Source organism: Polypterus senegalus, chromosome 5 (genome assembly GCF_016835505.1).
Source record: "Polypterus senegalus isolate Bchr_013 chromosome 5, ASM1683550v1, whole genome shotgun sequence".
Taxonomy (NCBI): domain Eukaryota; kingdom Metazoa; phylum Chordata; class Cladistia; order Polypteriformes; family Polypteridae; genus Polypterus; species Polypterus senegalus.
Window position 1 is genome coordinate 64138768 of NC_053158.1, and position 21370 is coordinate 64160137.

At 40.1% G+C, this 21370-nt stretch overlaps 1 protein-coding gene across 4 annotated transcripts in view; it reads left to right on the forward strand.

Annotated features, from left to right (window-relative positions):
- Window positions 1–21370, forward strand: part of osbpl1a (oxysterol binding protein-like 1A) — a 243556-nt gene that overhangs the window by 196787 nt on the left and 25399 nt on the right. For all 4 annotated transcript variants that reach the window (XM_039754706.1, XM_039754708.1, XM_039754709.1 and 1 more), the window contains 6 exons: window positions 8053–8150; window positions 8381–8563; window positions 12257–12364; window positions 14321–14410; window positions 15379–15505; window positions 18279–18395. In XM_039754706.1, the coding sequence (XP_039610640.1) occupies window positions 8053–8150; window positions 8381–8563; window positions 12257–12364; window positions 14321–14410; window positions 15379–15505; window positions 18279–18395 (723 nt within the window). The remainder of the gene's footprint in view (window positions 1–8052; window positions 8151–8380; window positions 8564–12256; window positions 12365–14320; window positions 14411–15378; window positions 15506–18278; window positions 18396–21370) is intronic.

A 21370-nucleotide genomic window follows, 5' to 3' on the forward strand; every position in this document is an offset into this window, starting at 1 on the left:
GATTATGATGCACCAACTGTAGGAATGAAAAATGCAAAGCATTTTGTTGTTGCCAATGTTTGTGATGTGCCATTGGTTGCATAAATTCCATTTGATTGTGGACTGCAAACATTAATGTTGAATACACTGAGGTCTGCATTGATTATTTAGATTCCAACCTGTCTATAGAAGAATAGTATAGTTAGTATAATACACAGTTCCATGAAAATGTTTGGACACCCCTGGCCAAATTACATTTTTGTGGGCATTTGAAGTAAAAAAAAAAAAAAAGTAAATACAACTTCAACAGTAAACAAACTAAAACAATTACATTTTTATGAAAATGTTAATATACAGTTGAAATGTATTTGATAAAATGAAAAAAAGAAAATGTGGATAAAATGAAAAAAAAAGTAAATGTAGACTGAACATTTTCATAAAAATTTCATTCTTTACTAAAGCCAATGTAATATATTAATAATGTATATGTGTTTGTGTGAATATAAATATACCTAGATTTTTAATTTTGTGTTTATTTAAACCACTGCTTACTAATCAATACATAGATGGCTGCAAAATGCTCCCACTTAACATTCAATATCTTTTGCACCTCTGTCTGCAACATTCTTTATCAATCATAATATTTCAATTCAACTGAGAGAGCAAACGGCACAAAGAAATTCAATTTTAAAAGAATAAAATCTCAAAGAATGCTTTAAGAATTTAGCAAAAATACAACTCTGTATAAATTTCTTATACATGTACAATACAATACAATACAGTTTATTTTTGTATAGCCCAAAATCACACAGGAAGTACCGAAATGGGGTTTAACAGGCCCTGCCTCTTGACAGCCCCCCAGCCTTGACTCTCTTAGAAGACAAGGAAAAACTCCCAAAAAAACCTTGTAGGGAAAAATGGAAGAAACCTTGGGAAAGGCAGTTCAAAGAGAGACCCCTTTCCAGGTAGGTTGGGCGTGCAGTGGGTGTCAAAAGAAGGGGGTCAATACAATACAATACAATACACAGAACAGAACAAATCCTTAATACAGCATAATAATAAAAATTTTAGAAGCACGGAGCAGAATTTAACAATAGATGATATCACATAATAAGATTTGGATATTTTTAGAGTTCGGGGATTGCCGCCACGACAGGCACCGACCACCTTGCGGCCACAGCTCCGGTCAGCCGCCTCAACAATAGAGGCACGGAACATGGCCCATTCGGACTCAATGTCCCCCACCTCCCTCGGGACGTGGTTGAAGTTCTGCCGGAGGTGGGAGTTGAAGCTACTACCGAACCCGTTGGTGGACACCGGCGGTGAGGGATGCCGTCAAGCTGAAGAAGGAGTCCTATAGGACTTTTTTGTCCTGTGGGTCTCTGGAGGCAGCTGATAGGTACCGGCAGGCCAAGCGGAACGCTGCCGGTTGTTGCTGAGGCAAAACTTCGGGCATGGGAGGAGTTTGGAGGCCATGGAGAACGACTTTCGGACGGCTTCGAGGAGATTCTGGTCCACCGTCCGGCGTCTCAGGAGGGGGAAGCAGTGCAGTGTCAACACCGTATATGGTGGGGATGGTGCGCTGCTGACCTCACTTCGGGCGTTAGGGTCGGTGGGAGAGTACTTCGAAGACCTCCTCAATCCCACTAACATGCCTTCCAATGAGGAAGCAGAGCCTGGGGACTCTGAGGTGGGCTCTCCCATCTCTGGGACTGAAGTCACCGAGGTGGTCAAAAAACTCCTTGGTGGCAGGGCCCCGGGGGTGGATGAGATACGCCCGGTTCCTTAAGGCTCTGGATGTTGTAGGACTGTCTTGGTTGACACGCCTCTGCAACATCGCATGGACATCGGGACAGTGCCTCTGGATTGGCAGACCGGGGTGGTGGTCCCCTCTTTAAAAGGGGACGGAGGGTGTGTTCCAACTATAGAGGGATCACACTCCTCAGCCTCCCTGGAAAAGTCTATTCGGGGTTCTGGAGAGGAGGGTCCGTCGGATAGTCGAACCTCGGATTCAGGAGGAACAGTGTGGTTTTCGTCCTGGTCGCGGAACAGTGGACCAGCTCTTCACCCTTAGCAGAGTCCTGGAGGGTGCATGGGAGTTTGCCCGACCGGTCTACATGTGTTTTGTGGACTTGGAAAAGGCATTCGACCGTGTCCCTCGGGGAATCCTGTGGGGGGTGCTCCGGGAGTATGGGGTACCGGACCCCTGATAAGAGCTGTTCGGTCTCTGTACAACCGTGTCAGAGCTTGGTCCGCATTGCGGCAGTAAGTCGAGCCCGTTTCCAGTGAGAGTTGGACTCCGCCAGGGCTGCCCTTTGTCACCGATTCTGTTCATAACTTTTATGGACAGAATTTCTAGGCGCAGCCAGGGTGTTGAAGGGGTCCGTTTGGTGGACTCAGGATTGGGTCACTGCTTTTGCAGATGATGTTGTCCTGTTTGCTTCATCAGGCCGTGATCTTCAGCTCTCTCTGGATCGGTTCGCAGCTGAGTGTGAAGCGGCTGGGATGAGAATCAGCACCTCCAAATCCGAGAGCATGGTCCTCAGCCGGAAAAGGGTGGAGTGCCCTCTCAGGGTTGGGGGAGAGATCCTGCCCCAAGTGGAGGAGTTCAAGTATCTCGGGGTCTTGTTCACGAGTGAGGGAAGAATGGAGCGTGAGATCGACAGGCGGATCGGTGCAGCATCCGCAGTGATGCGGGCTCTGCATCGGTCTGTCGTGGTGAAAAAGGAGCTGAGCCGTAAGGCAAAGCTCTCAATTTACCAGTCGATCTACGCTCCTACCCTCACCTATGGTCATGAGCTATGGGTAGTGACCGAAAGAACAAGATCGCGAATACAAGCGGCTGAAATGAGTTTCCTCCGCAGGGTGTCTGGGCTTTCCCTTAAAGATAGGGTGAGAAGCTCAGTCATCCGGGAGGGGCTCAGAGTAGAGCCGCTGCTCCTCCGCATCGAGAGGAGTCAGATGAGGTGGCTCGGCATCTGATCAGGATGCCTCCTGGACGCCTCCCTGGTGAGGTGTTCGGCACGCCCAACCGGGAGGAGGCCCGGGAAGACCCAGGACACGCTGGAGGGACTATGTCTCCCGGCTGGCCTGGGAACGCCTTGGGATTCTCCCGGAAGAGCTGGAAGAAGTGGCCGGGAGAGGGAAGTCTGGGCCTCTCTGCTTAAGCTGCTACCCCCGCGACCCGACCTCGGATAAGCGGAAGAGAATGGATGGATGGATGGATATTTTTAGAGTCCTGGAGACCTCCTCCATCAAGCTGCCTCCCCATTTGGCCATTCCACGGCTGAAACATTGCTCGGCAAGCCAATCCAATGAAATGTGTCACCTTTCTTAATACGCTATTATAATTTTCAGGTATGCAAAAATGGATGTCGTATAATTAACGTAGTGTCAAATTTCTAAACCTTTTCTTTAAAAATGTAACATGAACCTATGCACATTTCCAAGGAATATGATGATATGGTAAGATAAGACCCCATAACTTTGCTATGGATTATAGTCGTGGAAAGAGGGAATTATCTTTTAATTTTTATTTTTCACTTTAACAAAACTGAATTTGCTTAACCTAATGTCAGGCTCCATTCCTCTATAGTTCCCCAGTAACAAACTTCCATCTATCCATCCTCTTCTGAGATCGGTTTCGCGGGGGCAGCAGCTTGAGCAGAGATGCCCAGACTTCCCTCTCCTCTGCCACTTCTTCTAGCTCTTCTGGGGGTATCCCGAGGCGTTCCCAGGCCAGCCGGGAGACATAGTCCCTCCAGCATGTCCTAGGTCTTCCCTGGGGCCTCCTCCCGGTTGGACGTGCCCAGAACACCTCACCAGGGAGGCGTCCAGGAGGCATCCTGATCAAATGCCCGAGCCAACTCATCTGACTCCTCTGGATGCAGAGGAGCAGCGGCTCTACTCTGAGCCCCTCTCGGATGACTGAGCTTCTCACCCTGTCTTTAAGGGAAAGCCCAGACACCCTGCAGAGGAAACTCATTTCAGCCGCTTGTATTCGCGATCTCGTTCTTTCGGTCACTAACCTTAGCTCATGACCATAGGTGAGGGTAGGAACATAGATTAACTGGTAAATTGAAAGCTTTGCCTTATGGCTGAGCTCCTTTTTCACCACGACAGACCGATGCAAAGCCCACATCACTGCGGACGCCGCACCACTCTGCCTGTCGATCTCACACTCCATTCTTCCCTCACTCGTGAACAAGACCCCGAGATACTTGAACTCCACTCCTGAGAGGGCACTCCTCCCTTTTTGGGCTGAGGACCATGGTCTTGGATTTGGAGATGCTGATTCCCATCCCAGCCATTTCACACTCAGCTGCGAACCGATCCAGAGAGAGCTGAAGATCACGGCCTAATGAAGCAAACAGGACAACATCATCTGCAAAAAGCAGTGACGCAGTCCTGAGTCCACCAAACCAGACCCCCTCAACGCCCTGGCTGCGCCTAGAAATTCTGTCCCTAACAGTTACGAACAGAATCGGTGACAAATGGCAGCCCTGGCGGAGTAACTCTCACCGGAAACGGGTTCGACTTACTGCCGGCAATGCGGACCAAGCTCTGACACCGGTTGTACAGGGACCGAACAGCCCTTATCAGGGGGTCTAGTACCCCATACTCCCGGAGCACCCCCCACAGGATTCCCTGAGGGACACGGTTGAACAACTTTTCCAAGTCAACAAAACACATGTGGACTGGTTGTGGAAACTCCCAAGCACCCTCCAGGACCCTGTTAAGGGTGTAGAGCTGGTCCACGACCAGGAGAAAACCACACTGTTCCTCCTGAATCCAAGGTTCAACTATCCGACTGACTCTCCTCTCCTGGACCCCCGAATAGACTTTTCCAGGGAGACTGAGGAGTGTGATCCCTCTGTAGTTGGAACCCACCATCCGGTCCCCCTTTTTAAAAAGGGGGATCACCACCCCGGTCTGCCAATCCAGAGGCACTGTCCCCGATGTCCATGCGATGTTGCAGAGGCGTGTCAACCAAGACAGTCCTACAACATCCAGAGCCTTGAGGAACTCGGGGCATATCTCATCCACCCCCGGGGCCCTGCCACCAAGGAGTATTTTGAGCACCTCGGTGACCTCAGTCCCAGAGATGGGGGAGTCCACCTCCGAGTCCCCAGGCTCTGCTTCCTCATTGGAAGGCATGTTAGTGCTCCCCTCGAAGTCAGCAGCGCACCATCCCCACTATATACAGTGTTGACACTGCACTGCTTCCCCCACCTGAGACGCCGGATGGTGGACCAGAATCTCCTTGAAGCTGTCCGAAAGTCATTCTCCATGGCCTCCCCAAACTCCTCCCATGCCCAAGTTTTTGCCTTAGCAACCACCAAAGCCGCATTCCGCTTGGCGTGCCGGTACCTATTAGCTGCCTCCAGAGTCCCACAGGACAAAAGGGTCCTGTAGGACTCCTTCTTCAGCTTGACGGCATCCCTCACCGCTGGTGTCCACCAACGGGTTCGGGGATTGCCGCCATGACCGGCACCAACCACCTTACAGCCACAGCTCCACTCAGCCGCCTCAACAATAGAGGCATGCAACATGGCCCATTCGAACTCAATGTCCCCCACCTCCCTCAGGACGTGGTTGAAGTTCTGCCGGAGATGGGAGTTGAAGCTACTTCTGACAGGGGACTCTGCCAGACGTTCCCAGCAGACGCTTGCAATACATTTGGGACTACCAGGCCTGACCGACAACCTCCCCCACCATCAAAGCCAACTCACAACCAGGTGTTGATCAGCTGACAGCTCCGCCCCTCTCTTCATCCGAGTGTCCAAGACATGTGGCCGCAAGTCCGACGACACGACCACAAAGTCGATCATCAAACTGAGGCCTAGGGTGTCCTGGTGCCAAGTGTACATATGAACACCCCTATGCTTGAACTTGGTGTTCGTTATGGACAATCCTTGACGAGCACAGAAGTCCAATAATAACAAACCTCATATATCTTAATATTTAATAAAATACTCAGAACATCTCTTTTGATTGGCTGAAATATTGTGTGTTGACACGTTCCTTTTACTTGCATTGCAAGCAAAATGTGGATTTTTATTTTTAGATAGTAAATAGAAAAGTTCTATACCAATCAAAATTGTAATCTCATGGTAGGAAGCATGCTGCTGCTTACATAGTAATAAATTTGATTTATGTGTGCTTTTTAGCTCCAAAGCTTATTGGTCATGTGTAAGATTGAACTAACTCATTCCTGTTTAAAGTAGCTGATCTTAGAGCTGAGTAGTTAAATTCTAACTTTCATGAACATCTAGTCAAACTTCCTCACTTGGTACACATTGTGACAGCAAGCAGGTTGACCTTCCCTTGCTCTACGTATTCAGCAGCACTACAGTATGATATTCAACTTAAAATCTGCAGAGTTTTCAGAGAACTACACTACATTTACTGAGTACAGTGTAAGTAAATATGTTGATCATCACATAGAGTGCAGCGTCCACAGATTTCATTTTGAAGCTGCATATTAGGATGATTTTTCTTTGGGAGCATTAAGCAGAACAAGGAGATTTCATGCATGCCATATTTCTAGATTCTGTTACTGTTTCTGCCATGACTGATAACTTGTAGCTTTATAATAGCCTGCACAACAGCATTTACAAATAGTATTTATGAATGTTTGGTATTAATTAGCAATATGTTTGAAATCTTAAAAAACAGGAGTCATGTTTTCTGCACCACTGCTTTATCTCATTGTTGGATATCTCATTGTTAAAGCTTGCAGAGAAAATTGTGATCTGCAGCTGTTTTCCTTTAATTATTTTCCTTTACCAGCCATTGTCTTTAATGATAAACTATTTGTGCTGTCAAGGGGATTTTTGAGGCTCATAATGAACAGGATTTATTATTCTGTGAAGATATGCATGATGAAATTTAATATACTCTTATTTAATGAATCTGATATTAAATTTGCATTCTGCTTACTGTCTGGTTTATGATCACTTCAGAGATCACTTTGTAAATGAAAGTCCTTATGTTTTCCCATAAGAGTTTCTTCAGTTAAATTCTAGTTTAATTAATTCTGACTATTAACATTTTACAATTGCAAAAGGCCTTTTTTCCATGAAATGCAAAACATTGTTAAAGACCCAAGAAAATTCTAGGAATATTTTGGAATGAACTTTAAGAAAATTGCAAAACCTATGTGCTATTATATTTTATTTGAACAAGTAATGCTAAAGAAACCTAATTGTTCCTAAAATTTTCAAATAATCTGACATATGCATTGTATATAAATTAATATAAATATTTTTTACCATGCTAGTTTATATGACAAGTTACTTAAATCAATCATGTCTTTTGACATTAGCTCACTGTATTATGTACATGTGACATTAATAACCCTATAAGCCAGTAAAAGAAATTGTAATTATTTGTTCTTTTTGCTTTTATAATTGTAGATGTCAGCTATAAATAAAAATGTAAAGTAATTGTGATACAGAAACATAATATTTTTAGCCTCCCGTCCAAAAACTCTAGCCTTTCTAAATTATTGTTAAATCTATGCATGTGTATTTGCTTAGAAATATCCTTCATTTAGAAACTGTGTAATCAATTTTCCCTGTCCTCTGCATTCATTTCAACTTGCTTCCATGAAAAGAGTATCTTTCATTTGATGTCATCGTGCAGGTCTTTACTACACTAAAGACACAATGTCCCTGTGTCACACACTGTGTGATTATTGTTTGCACTATCAAGAAACAACAGTGAAGCTGAGCAGCACAGCAACAAGAAAAGTATTTGTCACCTCGCCTCATTAAAACAGACACTGTTTTTTTTGCCACCAAATTTAAACAGAATAGATTCTTTGGAAATATTTCAGGTTGCCTTCAGTAAAGCTTCGTAGTATCATTCAACAAGACCTCATTCTGCCTCTCTAAATGCTAGACTATGTCAGCTGAATTGAAGCTGCTGTACTGGAAGCTTAGTGCATTCATCTGTAGCTGCCTTGCCTAATTAAATCAAACTGTGATAAATGAATGAGCATGCTTATGTTTTTAATTCTTTTTAACAGCAAACATATTTTTATGTTTTTATTCCCATATTTGTATGCAGTGTGTTGCAGCATTTGCTGTGTCTGCTGTTGCCTCGCAATGGGAAAGAACGGGTAAACCGTTCAACCCTCTTCTGGGGGAAACCTATGAGCTTGTAAGGTAAGAACAACTTCAGTTATTAGGATTGGTTGATGTAGCTTTGAACAAATTATTGTATTTTTTATCTTTTATTGTGTTATACTTTTTTTTTTTTTTACTGTTTAATGTTAACTTTTAGCATTTAAATTTCAGTATTTATTTTCCTATACATAGTATGTATTTATCACTTTCTTAAATTATGTTCCCTGTTACCATTTATCTTTGTCTCCCCAAATTTGTTTTGCATTTAGGGAAGATTTAGGATTCAGATTAATATCGGAACAGGTCAGTCACCATCCTCCAGTCAGTGCTTTTCATGCAGAAGGACTGAAGAATGACTTTGTCTTCCATGGGTCAATTTATCCGAAACTTAAATTTTGGGGGAAAAGTGTAGAAGCGGAGCCCAAAGGAATAATAACACTAGAGCTTCTCAAGTAAGTTTGCATTCATGTATGTGACTAAAATGAGTGAAGATTTAAATTTGTTGTATAGACTTGCAGACGTGGTACCAACCCTAACACCAAGTGTGATCTCATGTATTATAATGGCTACTAATGGCTCTCCTATGGAACTTAAGACTGCCTTATGCCAACTTGGAGTACCCCTCCTCTCACAATACTCACACACCAACACACATCTGCATATGCATTTCAGACATCCAGAAAACTAACTTTGAATGTGAGCAAATGGCAGTTTGGTGCATGTCACACAGTGTCATTTCAAGTAGCCCATCTAGTGAGTGCTGGTGACTCTCAGTCTTTAAGACAGGTATTAAACATGAAAATCCTGCCTCACAAGTAGTGGAGATATTTATGTATGTGTGTATTCTGTGTTTATATATTATGTATACTGTGGAGCATGGCCTGGATACAGACAGGCAGACATCATTTTGTCACCCACAACACGTTTATTTACACTCTATTTGCATAAGTGCACCACAGCCCCCAAAGTCCAGGTCTCACAATCAATGCCTTCTTTTCCTTCAGGCCGGCTCCACTCCTCCAAGACCTCGTCCTCCTTCCACCCGACTCAAGCCAAAGAATGGAGGGAGGCGGCCCCTTTTATAACCACCGGATGTGCTCCAGGTGCCTCCCGACAATCTTCCGGAGTGGCTGAAGTGCCGGCTGCGCACCCGGAAGCAGTCCAGGTGTCCCCGATCATCTTCCCCCCAGCACTTCCGTGTGTGGCGGAAGTGCTGAGGTCCAGGGCTCCATAGACATTGGGGCGCCCCCTGGTGGTGACCATGGGCCCCTACAGGGCTGAGCTTCAAAGCTTTGCACCCGTGGTCCCCATAGCCACCAGGGTGGTCGCCCCCACATGGTCTGGGGTAGGCGTAAGCCCTCCTCTGGTCCTCCGGAGCGTCCCGGCTGGGTCGCCCCCCCCAGCCACCTGTGACAATACATACAGTAATATGTACTGTACGAGGTGTGGCAGAAAAGTAATGAGACTGATTTTTTATTTACCAAAGTTTTTATTTTTTTCAAACATCAAAGTAGTTCCCTTGGGCAGCTACACACCAATGGAGACATTGTTCCCACTGTTTGTAGCAGCACTGGAAGTCTTCAACCGGTATGGTCTTCAGCATGTCCGTTACACTCTTTTGGATGTTTTCTAAAGTCCCGAAATGTCGCCCTTTGAGGACATTTTTCAGTTTAGGAAAAGGAAAAAGTCACACGGACTGAGGTCAGGTGAATAAGGGGGCTGGGGAACAACAGGAATGCCTTTTGAGGTCAAAAATTCTGTTATGGAGAGGGCAGTTTTTCGGCACCATTTTGGCACAGACCTTTCGCGTTTGCAAATGTTCAGTCAAAATTTGATGAACGGTAAATCTGTTCAAATTTAATTGTTCACTCAACATTCTTAATGTTAAACGACGGTCTGATCTCACAAGAGTGTTCACACGTTCGATGTTTTCATTGGTTTTCGAAGTTGAAGTCCTCCCTGAACGGTGTTCATCTTCAACGTGTTTTCTGCCTTCCAAAAATGATCTGTGCCAGCGAAAAACTTGAGCTCGGGATAAAGAATGTTCCCCATAGACCTGTTTTAACTTTTCAAACGTCACACTTGCCGTTTAATGGCACAACGTTGCTCCAAATTCCGCTGTTCCATTTTGCGTGACACACAACCAAAAACACAACTTCGCTGATAGCAGTCACAAAAATCACGTAGTTAACGGAAGGAGTTGAAACTCGCACTGAGCTATGGGAGGGTACTGATACACGTGCTCTATCAAGGACAACAGCGCAGCGTTGCCAGATCGCTTGCAGTGTTGCCAGTCTCATTACTTTTCTGCCACACCTCGTATGTATGTAAAGAGTGTGTTTACACTGTATGTTAATAAATATTGTGTAAAAATCTTTAAAAAGTTTGCTTGTACTGTCTTCTCTTCTGGTGGTAATAACGTATTTTCATTTTGCATTAGCAAGTCTGTTTTTTGAAGAACATTTGATACATATTTATTTGTGTTAATACAATGCTTTTATTTCCTTTATACTTGAAATGCAATATTTATCAACTGCCTGTGAAGGATCAACGTAATTCATCTGTCCGTCTCTTTCTAATACACTGGGTGGTTTTATGTCTCCTTTGTGAACCACTGCAACACTTCCATTTTTACTTTACTGAATAATTATTTATTCATGACCTGTACACTTAAAATCCCATCTGATAAAATATTCTAGACATGTGAACCAGCATACCATAAATATTTGCTCTATTAGAGATTTACATTTACTGCAAAGATTTTTGTCTATTTTTAACATAACCTCACGTGTGTATAGATGTAACCGTAAAAAAAGGCATGGTTCAGCCTCATTCACAGTATTTCACATGCAAGCTACTGTGTTACAAAAATGACCCAAAAGTGGCGCTCCTGATGCATCGTTTGTTAATGATAAGATTTCTTCATTTAGTCTCTCACTGTACACTGTCCATTTAATAGAGATTTTATAGCCTCTAGGTCACTTGCTACGGTTATTTTAGATGGAAGTGTATATTTGATTATACTCCATAAAATGTTATCATATTTTACATTTTTTCTGTGTTTATCACAGTAGAAAAACACTTACTTGCTGACAGTGTTACTTGCTACTAAAAGTATTACTATAATCTACAGTATATAATGAGGACTTGTAATGGAAAAAGTGAGCTAACAAAATGTATGGATAGATGCATAATGATTGCACTTAGTGCAGTACATTGTTTTTTTTTGTTTGTTTTTTTGTTAAATCTTGTACACGTAATATATTTGTGTCCTTAACCACATTACCCAAAAATACATTTTAGCAAAGAAATATATATAACATTTATAAACCACATCCTTTTTAATAGGAAAATTAAGTTTAGCAGAATAAATAAAAAAAATCATAACTAATAAGTAATCAAACATAATCAATGTATTTTGTTATTTTCATACTTAAAAGCATGACTAGTGTTATGTACACCGACAATTTATAATTATATTTCTGTTTTTAAACTTGCTCCAGTTCTTTAAGCAGTGTTGTACCAGAAATCTGAAGCTAATGCAGGATTTGAATATGAACAATAAAGAGTAGGGCACGGCGGCGCAGTGGTAGTGCTGCTGCCTCGTAGTTAGGAGACCTGGGTTTGCTTCCCAGGTCCTCCCTGCATGGAGTTTGCATGTTATTCCCATGTCTGCGTGGGTTTCCTCCCACAGTCCAAAGACATGCAGGTTAGGTGGATTAGTGATTCTCCCTAATGTGTGCTTGGTGTGGGTGTGTGTGTCCTGCGGTGGGTTGGCACCCTGCCTGGGATTGGTTCCTGCCTTGTGCCCTGTGTTGACTGGGATTGGCTCCAGCAGACCCCAGTGACCCTGTGTTTGGATTCAACGGGTTGGAAAATGGGTGGATGGATGGAAAATAAAGATTATGATTAAGTCAGCCGTCTTCTTCCATGTCAAAGCCTACGGTGGAGACTGGTATTATTAAATGAAGATTAAATTAAGTACTGTTTTTTTATTTTTTAAACAATTTCTTTGCATTAAAGTATTCCTAAGGAGAGTTTTCTGCTAAGAGAGCTTTGTGGACTAAATTATTTATGGTACTTTTCACACTAAAATGTGTCTCTAATCGGTTTACTGCATAAATACTGATTTCCTTATTTTATAGACACAATGAATCATATACCTGGACAAACCCCACTTGCTGTGTTCATAATATCATTGTTGGCAAATTGTGGATAGAACAGTATGGAAATGTGGAAATCACCAACCACAAGTAAGTTGAGATTTCTGATATACTGTAGTTTTATTTTTATTCTCCAGAGATAAGTTAACATCAGAGTGTAAATTTCAGGCTCAAAGGTGGTATCAGGTGTGTGGAAGTTTTAGAAATTAGTGTGGTTTGACCGCAGTCTTGATGCACATATTACACAAAATATACAGTAAGTAATAAAACGTTCTGTTATCCCACTAGCAAATACCAGTGGTAAAAGCATTTTGGTATTGTTTTAGATAGCAGCTTATAGTAGTCTGTATTTGTGCATCCAGATCTATTCTGTATTTATAATGACTCTCAGAGAGAAATAACACACTCAATGTACTCTCTGTTTAATTTATAATCTTTAAGTTTATTAAAAGTAGAAACATTACAATTTTTAATAGTCTTGCTAAATACTACTTTCATAGAATTTTCTATGTTTTCAGTACAGTGATATTAATTTGCATGTTTTGTTTCAAATGTATTGGGCACAAGGTAGGATTTAGACTTGATCTCGATGGTAATTCATTGCAGGCCATACTTAAGGACACTTAAGTAACATTCAAATATTGGCACGTATATGGGAGAATGTGCAAACTCCATAGAGACCAAGACAGGGCTGTGATTCAAACTCAGATCCTTGGAGCCCTGTGAAAAAAGAAATAACCAATTTAACACCACCATGTCCCAAACAGGACTTTGTATAACTTAAAAGAAAAAATTAAATAAAGTTAGTTCTACATATGGTAGCAGTCATGTTTCAAGGGTGACATACAGTAGAAATTAAATAGGGACATGATATTGTGAGAAGGAATGGAATGTAGTTGTGATAATGAATGATATTTCCCCACTTTCAGATAAAAAGGACAAAAGCAGTCTGAGAAATGGTTTGGGGGATTTTGTGTTTGTGGCTTTTTTTTCTTTCAGAAACAGCACTCAAATACATGTACATTTTAAATGCAGATCATTTCAGTAGTATTGTAGTGTCATTGAAACCCAAGTAGAATTAATTGTTACAAAAGCAAGATAATGATAAAAAAAGGATTTGTGTATGGAATAAAGAAATCATTTATTTACATTTCCTAAATTCAGTATTTGTAGATAGAAACAGCAAACAAAACGTGTTCTGGTTTACAAAGTAATATTAGGCTTTACACTAGGGGTGTCCAACTCCGGTCCTGGTGGGCCGCAGTGGCTGCACCTTTTCATTCTAACCATCTTCTTCATTAGTAAGCCATTTTTGTTGCTAATTAACTTGTTTTAATTGACGTGACTCAGACCCCTTAGTTGTTTCTTTTTCCTTAATGAGCAGCCAAACAATAATGAGACATAAAACAAGCTGCCACATGAGCAGCTTACCTGAAAATGTCAGTCGGTCATGTCAGTTTGCTTAGGTCACCAAAACATCTTGACGGTGGTCTTAGAAAAAGCAGGAAATCAACAGTCTGCTGAGAGCAGCAACAAGTCTGGAAATTCAATAACGGCATTAATGAACAGCAAGAATTGGCTTCTCATTAAGAAACTGGTTGGAGTGGAATTGACTGGAGTTTGACATTCCAACTTAGCTGGCCTTCTGTCAGCTTGTTTCACTTCTCATTTCTGTTTGGCTATCATTTAATGAAGAAACAAATCAATTCAGAGGACTGAATCCTTAAAAAGCAAGGCTATGAAAATTAAGGGAAAAGGAGTTCATTAGCAGTGAAAACTGATTAGGAAAAGGGTTAGAATGAAAACCTGCAGCCACTGCGGACCAACAGGACCAGAGTTGGACACCCCTGCTTTACACTATCATTGATTGGGGAAAGTCCCCCATTTGCCCGTGGCTGTTGGCATATTTCAGAGTGCCTTATAAATTGGAGCTGCTGTAGCACAGCTATTGAAAAGCACCGCCTTGTATTATTGTAGTAAAGTTGCTGTTTTCACATATTTGTTTCAGCTTGGCTTTATATTTAAAATGTCTATTTTTCTACATAGAACAGGGGAAAGGTGCTGTCTGAGCTTTAAACCCTGCGGTCTTTTTGGAAAAGAATTACACAAAGTTGAAGGTTATATTCTTGACAAAAAGTAAGAAACCCTTTTTTAGTTCCTATAATACTTTCACATTTTTTCTTTTTTGCATTTATTTATATTTCAGTTTTCATCATGCTATGTGTATTTACCAAGTGAAGGTTACATAAGCAGCACATTATTAAAAAAAAAGAGAAAAATTGCTTCAGCTCAGTGATTTATATTAATTCTGTGTGTCTAGGTATGAATTTGAACTTTAACGTGTCCTCTATTAAAGATTAAATATTTGTCTTCTTCACTCTTTTTCTCAAATTTTGAACCCCGCAGTACTGAAATAAGTTCATACTTATTCACTATTGAAATATGTTGTTTATTTAGATATTCTGTAATATTGCAATTTGAAAATAAAATGGCATAACATTTTGAAGAAGCAGCTTGCTGAGTACATAAACTCTTGTTCTCTTAGATATCTAGTTACAAATACAATTGTGCTGTTCTATATCATGTTAATAGTTTACTAAAATTCTGTAAATAGAATTCACCATCATCTAGCTATTGAGCTTTGTGTGTGTTGTATTTATGCAGAGTCATGTGTTTAACTTAACATTTTTCTTTTCAATATGTCAGAATATTTTGATAGGGCCAACTATTACTGCATTTTAGTAAAATTCTTCCAATCACATTCTTTCTGGCTCTTGGTAATACTGTTCTGTTCTACTCAAACAGCAATATTTGTGAAAATAATAAACCTTCAGTAGCTTAGATTTGTGTTTAATAGACAAAGAATTGCTACAAAAAGGAAAAACGTTTAGTATATTGATAGGGTAATTGTGTTTCCCAGATAGTTCATGTCATACTTTTTGCTTTGTTAACTGAAAAACAGTGCAACATCCAAAGATATTTAGCAACTTAATAGTTTTAATTAAAACTGAAATTGTGGTTTTTTTTGTATCTTTTTAACACACCACATTGATTTATTTACAGTCATTGACTTAACCTAGAATTATTTTGTTTATTGCTTAAAGTAAAAAGAAGCTTTGTGCACTTTATGGAAAGTGGACAGAATGCTTCTACACAGTGGACTCAGCAGTCTTTGATGAGCATAAGAAGAATGACAAGAGAAATGCAGATGAGAAGAAGATTAACAAAGCAGTACGTATAACAATTGAACTAAAAAGCTATTTTTTAAGTCATTTTAGTTATTTTTCTTATCAAGCATGGTAACTATTTAAAGTATCTTTTTTATATGAACTATAGGGTGGCACAGTGATGCAGTGGTAGTGCTGCTGCCGTGCAGTAAAGAGACTGGGCTTGGATTACCAATACTAAATTAGGGTTTAGAAAATAGATGGATGGATGAACTAATATTCCATATTGTGAAGTTAAGAAAAACTGAAATTGTATCATCATATACACCACTTCCAGTGCAGGTGGTTCTTCAGTCGCACTTGATAATCAGTAACAAATTATCTTTATTCAGCACAATAAACCAAGGTGGAGAAGTAAAGTGTAGTGTGCAAAGTTAAGCCATGCAGTCAATTTTTTTCATAAACAAATATGCATAATTTAATGGGGTTTTGGGTGGACGAGCAACTTCACTGTGGGCTTCCACACCCACAAGAAAACTGGTAACCTATGCATGCACAGATCAAAGCAGATCACATCAAGATGTCCCCTTGACTCTGGCCTATATCTCTTTCCATTAAGTACCAAAATCATTCTCCTCCTCTTCTCATTTCCATCATCCGGCACACACTATGGCCTCTTTTTCTCTCTCTCTCTCTCTCTCTCATTATTGAGATGTTTTTCTTTCTCTGCTATATTGGAATCCCTGCACCATGCACCCACCACTTGTGCAGGACTTTGCACGCCTTGGCCTGTCCTGTCCATGTGATTCTGTTTCTGTCTACCAGACTATTCTCTGATGTATACCATTGTCCTGCTATATTTGCCCCCCACAATCCCTTCCCTTCTCTATACCACTTTATTATAAGAAGCCTCATTTTTGACAGCTTGGCAATGTGTTTTGCCTAGCCATTTGAAATGACTGCAGAAGTTAATGTGAATTTAAGCATTAGAGAATAACTGCATTTACACAGAATTAACATTAAATAACAACCTAAAACATCTTTTTGAATATTCTGTCAACATGATTAGTTTCTCGCAAAATACATATAAAGTAAAATAAGGAAAAATATATTGTGTTTCAGACTAAAATCTTATTAGCCTAAATGGTTCTGGATAGCAGTTTTAACATGACAGCTCTGCTGTTTTAAGCAGTGGGAATCTAATGCTAAATTACAGATGCTCATTCCTAATAATGAACACTTAGTGTGTGTATGGGTATAAGTTTGTTTTGTACATATGGCCTGTGACTTTGCTACAGTTTTTGCTCAAAGCCCTAGAATGCATTTACACTCAGAAATCTACTTCAAAGGCTCTGTGTCAGCAATTTTAAAACTGAAGTACATGTTATGTCCTGTATATTTTTATATTTCCTTTTTAATTTTCAGTAAATATGTTTAAAATTAAATAATTTATTAGTAACATAAAATAATCATAATCATGCGCATGGGAGCCTGGGCAGCCAAAGGTAATGGTGACATGCCCCAGTATTGAAGGAGGGAGGCCACAGTAGCAGCATTTCTATTTTGATGAGGCACTTTCATTCATAATTTTTTTGTCTAAATACAGAAATAGACACATTAAATGCTGCAATAGTGAAATGGCATTTGTGACAACTTCACTACACCAGCAGAAGGATGGGGAGCCATAGTAGTAAATAAGTTGTACATAAAGGATTCCAAGAACAAGTCATACTCATTGTACACTATCGGTTAATGTGCCATCTTTTTCTTTACAGCACACTGTGTGTAACTGTGTGATTAAAATATTTGTCTTTTATCATGATTTCTCATCTTGGAAAAGCATATCAACAGATTATTTTCTCTCCATGCTCTTTTTCACATTGTGGTGGGGTCACATGGGTTGGATAATATTCTAAATACATGTGGTAGAATCAGATGACGTATAGATATACAGGCTTTTTATTTCCATGTTGGTACGCCATATTTATTTAAAAAAAAAAAAAGTTCTCCTAAACACTTCTGAATTGAAAAAATGTTGGAGCTTATAATGTTAATTTTGCAATGAAATTCATTTTAACATGGTACAGTGCATCTGTGAGCTCATTTACATCAAAAATGCAGTATATCTACATTAAAATGTTAATACAGGTCATTCAGCTCAACAGACTCAGCAGTTCTATTCACCTAGATTCTCTAAAAATACATTAAGTCAAGATTTGAAGTCCCTAAAATCGTACTCTCTACCAAACTACTTTTTAATTTAATACAATATAAGTAATTTTATTGTGCAGTGTGACATAAGGGCTGTGCAGTCAACCAAGAACCAGAATCACAGAGTTGTGCCCTCAAAGCAGAGTTGCTGATTTGTTTTATTTTCGCTTTCAGTCAACAAAGTGAAGCTCCTAATACTCTTTGTGTCTTGAAAGTAATTTATTTTTCATTTTAGAAGCAATGAGCTGCCGTCTCTGGCCAAGTTCTGTTAAATGTGGAGCAGAAAGGCAAATTGTCATCTTTCTCTTCTTCAGACATCTTTTATTTTCTCCTGAGAATACAGGACCAGAAGAGTCAGTCATTTTCACTAGACACGGGCCCTCTTGACCTTGGTTAACTCCGCTATCCATCTGATCCTCCTGTCCACCTGCTGAAAAAAGAACAGAATTTTCTCTGCAACACCCTGAGTTTTTAGTTTAGATAGATTCCCCTGTGCCCCTAGACCTTACACCTGTTAACAGATATTGGTAACAGCGCAAAAGCACTTAAGATGGTGTGGTGATTAACACATGATTTACTAATTAAGTGTATTTAATTTGATTTTGAACTGTTTATATGTTTTAAAGACAACAAGCTCTGAAGAACCTGATGAAATGCCAATGCCAGATGCTGAAACTGTTCAAGTAATTCCAGGGAGTCGACTTCTGTGGAGGATAGCACCTAGACCACCAAATTCCTCCCAGGTATTAATATGTTGCTTTAGTTTCTGAATATTTTCCCATTTTACCAATGCACAAATGAAAAAGTGAATAGATTTAGATACCATTTATAGAGTTAATGGAATATGCAGGGGATATTCTCTAGTAAAGCCATATCTTCATAATCTTGAATTAATATTAGACTGATCAGATCGGCTGAGGATGTAGACCACAATGATCAAGATGGGATCCTTCTCTCTGTCTTGTCAACTAGTCTCTGGTTCCCATCCCAGTGCCTTAGGCAACAGTAGTATTCATTGTATGATATACTAAAGAAACAGCATGACCTAAAAGCAGTGGGACATTAGCTAAGGTGTGTGGGGTAGAGATTCGGTCATGTGGTTACAGAGGAATCAAAGGCAAAGAAGATAGTGTTTGATTGCACTGGGGACCCCATCACCATACGTTGTCATCTTTGTTATTTTCATGCATGCTTTTTTAATGCCCTATTTACACAATTATTTTGCAGAATGGATTTTCCAAGTGAGAAGTAATGCTGTCTTTAGCTACTGCAGAAAGGTGTCTCTGTGAGCATTGTAAGACTTTGCATCCTCTTCTCAAAAAAAAACTGTATTGTATCAATCAGACAAAATCATAATGTCAAGTGACGGTGGATCAAGTATATCAGACATGTACAGTATGTGTATTTCTTAACTATCGACTGAGGTTGGGGAGCGGATATGATCTTTTTTGTATACATCTATACCCTTATTACATATTAAACCAATTTCTTATCCAGTTCTAAGGACTTACTGAAGTTTTGTGGTTATAACATGGGAACGGCTCTATATAAATACAATTTATTATTATTATTATTATTATTATAACATCTTGCTAGACATTGATAGTAATGCAGCTGGATATACATTATAAGTTAATTTATCAATCCCTATTACAGCATTCATTGAAGGGCAAACAACTTACTGAAGACATCTCAGCCTATGGAGAGATCATTAAACATAGTTTCTTCTTGATCAAATCACGTGCCCTGAATTAGATCTGTAAAATTACATTATTCACCAACAACCAGTTCTGTAAGTTGTTTATCAACCATAAAAAACAAACAATTTGTAGATGTGAACATAATACCTATCAAGGAACCTTTAGTTTCAATAAAAGCAATGTGAAGGGATTTCTAAGAAATAATATTTCATTTGCATCCCCCATATGAAAATGTAAAGAGAATTACTACGTTTGAAACAGAAACAGAGCAGCGTCACTCAGTCACACGTTGAATTCAGGCTTGCAGTGACTAAAGCTTCATTAAGTAGTGCACGCCTATCTTTGTAAGGTGCTTTACAAACCTCTTCTTATCACAATTGGCAGCAGACGGATGTTTGCAAGACTAAATCGTCAAGATATTAGAAGAGAATGGAAGTCATCTAAAAAAAAATTTCATCATCAATAATGTTTATATCTGTTTGCAAATGGTTTAAACACCTTACTGATGCCATGCAGGGGGCATTGAACCCGACCTCTTTCCCCTCAGTGGACAATTGCATCATTTTGTGTCTGATTTTGGTCTTTTGCTTTTTGATAGGTGGTGAATCCCTCTTCCTCTTAGTTGTTTTCATTTGGATTATACTCTCTTAAAAAATCCAGCTTAATAAAAGGACAAGTGTATGTGTAACTGTGTGTCTTTTCAGTTGCTAGGGTTAGGAAGTAAAATCTAAAAATTGGAAAAACATGTAGAAGAAGAGTCAAAAAATCAAAAATGATAAAAATATCAAATAAGGTTCTAAAATAAAAAAATTGGTCTTATCAACCAAGTCTGTTGTCCAATGTTATATGCTGGCAACAGCACCATAGTAGCAATTTTCTTGCACCTTCTTGGGCCACATGAACAACGTTTATAGCTGGCATGCTATTGACTGAAAACTTTGCATGGTTTGCATTGTTTGAGTGAAAAATACTCATAAATCGACTGTGGAAATCCAAAGCTCCAACATGCCGAGGTAGGCTAGAGTCATTGTGTCAGGCCAACACAATAGCAACCACTGGCACATTTTCCCTGCAAAACACTTTGACAGTTATAGTGATCAGTTCAATGAGTGACAGCAAGAGGAAACAGTGAAAATGGGTAGCTCAAGCCGCCATGAGGGAAAGGGATCTGGTGCATATTATTTTTCCAGATCAAATGGGACAACCCACGTATCAAATAAAAATGTACTTAGATTTCAACTCATCTTAGATGGAAAGCACAGCTAGTAGATGTGTATTAGGATTGGGTCATTTCATTCAACTATTACTTGGGATAACTTTTCATGTATACATTTGCCAGAGGGCTATCTCTTGCTTAATGGAACTTTTACAAAATAAATAAATAAAAAGCACATTATAAACAGCTTTAAACATCAGAAAATATAAAAATTAAAACCAAACAAAGCCACTGTAATCATAGAGAAAAAGCCATTTTAAACAGAGGGGTTTTAAGTTTACATTTGAAGGTTGAAAATGATTCGATATTTCTAAGCTCAATAAGCAGTGAGTTCCAGAGCTTGGGAACCGAACGGCTGAATGCTCTGCTCCCCATGGTGGTTAGATGGGTGCCATGGACAGGCAGATGGATGGAGGAAGAGGATCTAAGGTTACAGATGGAATGGCAATATGAAGAAGGTTAAAAAGATATGGAGGGGCGAGGTTATGAATGGCCTTAAATGTTAACAGCAGAATTTTAAAATCAATTTGAAACTTAATCGGGAGCCAATGAAGCTGCTGCAGGACCAGAGTAATATGGTTAATAGATGGGGTTTGAGTAATGATGCGAGCAGCAGAAATCTGGATTAGCTGAAGATTATGGAGAGATTTATTAGAGAGACCAACGAGGAGTGAATTGCAATAGTCCAGACGAGAAGTAACAAGACTGTGAAAAAGAATGGCAGTAGTATGGAGAGTGAGGGAGGGGCACATGCGATTAATATTACATAGGTGGAAGTATGCAGACCAGGTAATGTTATTAA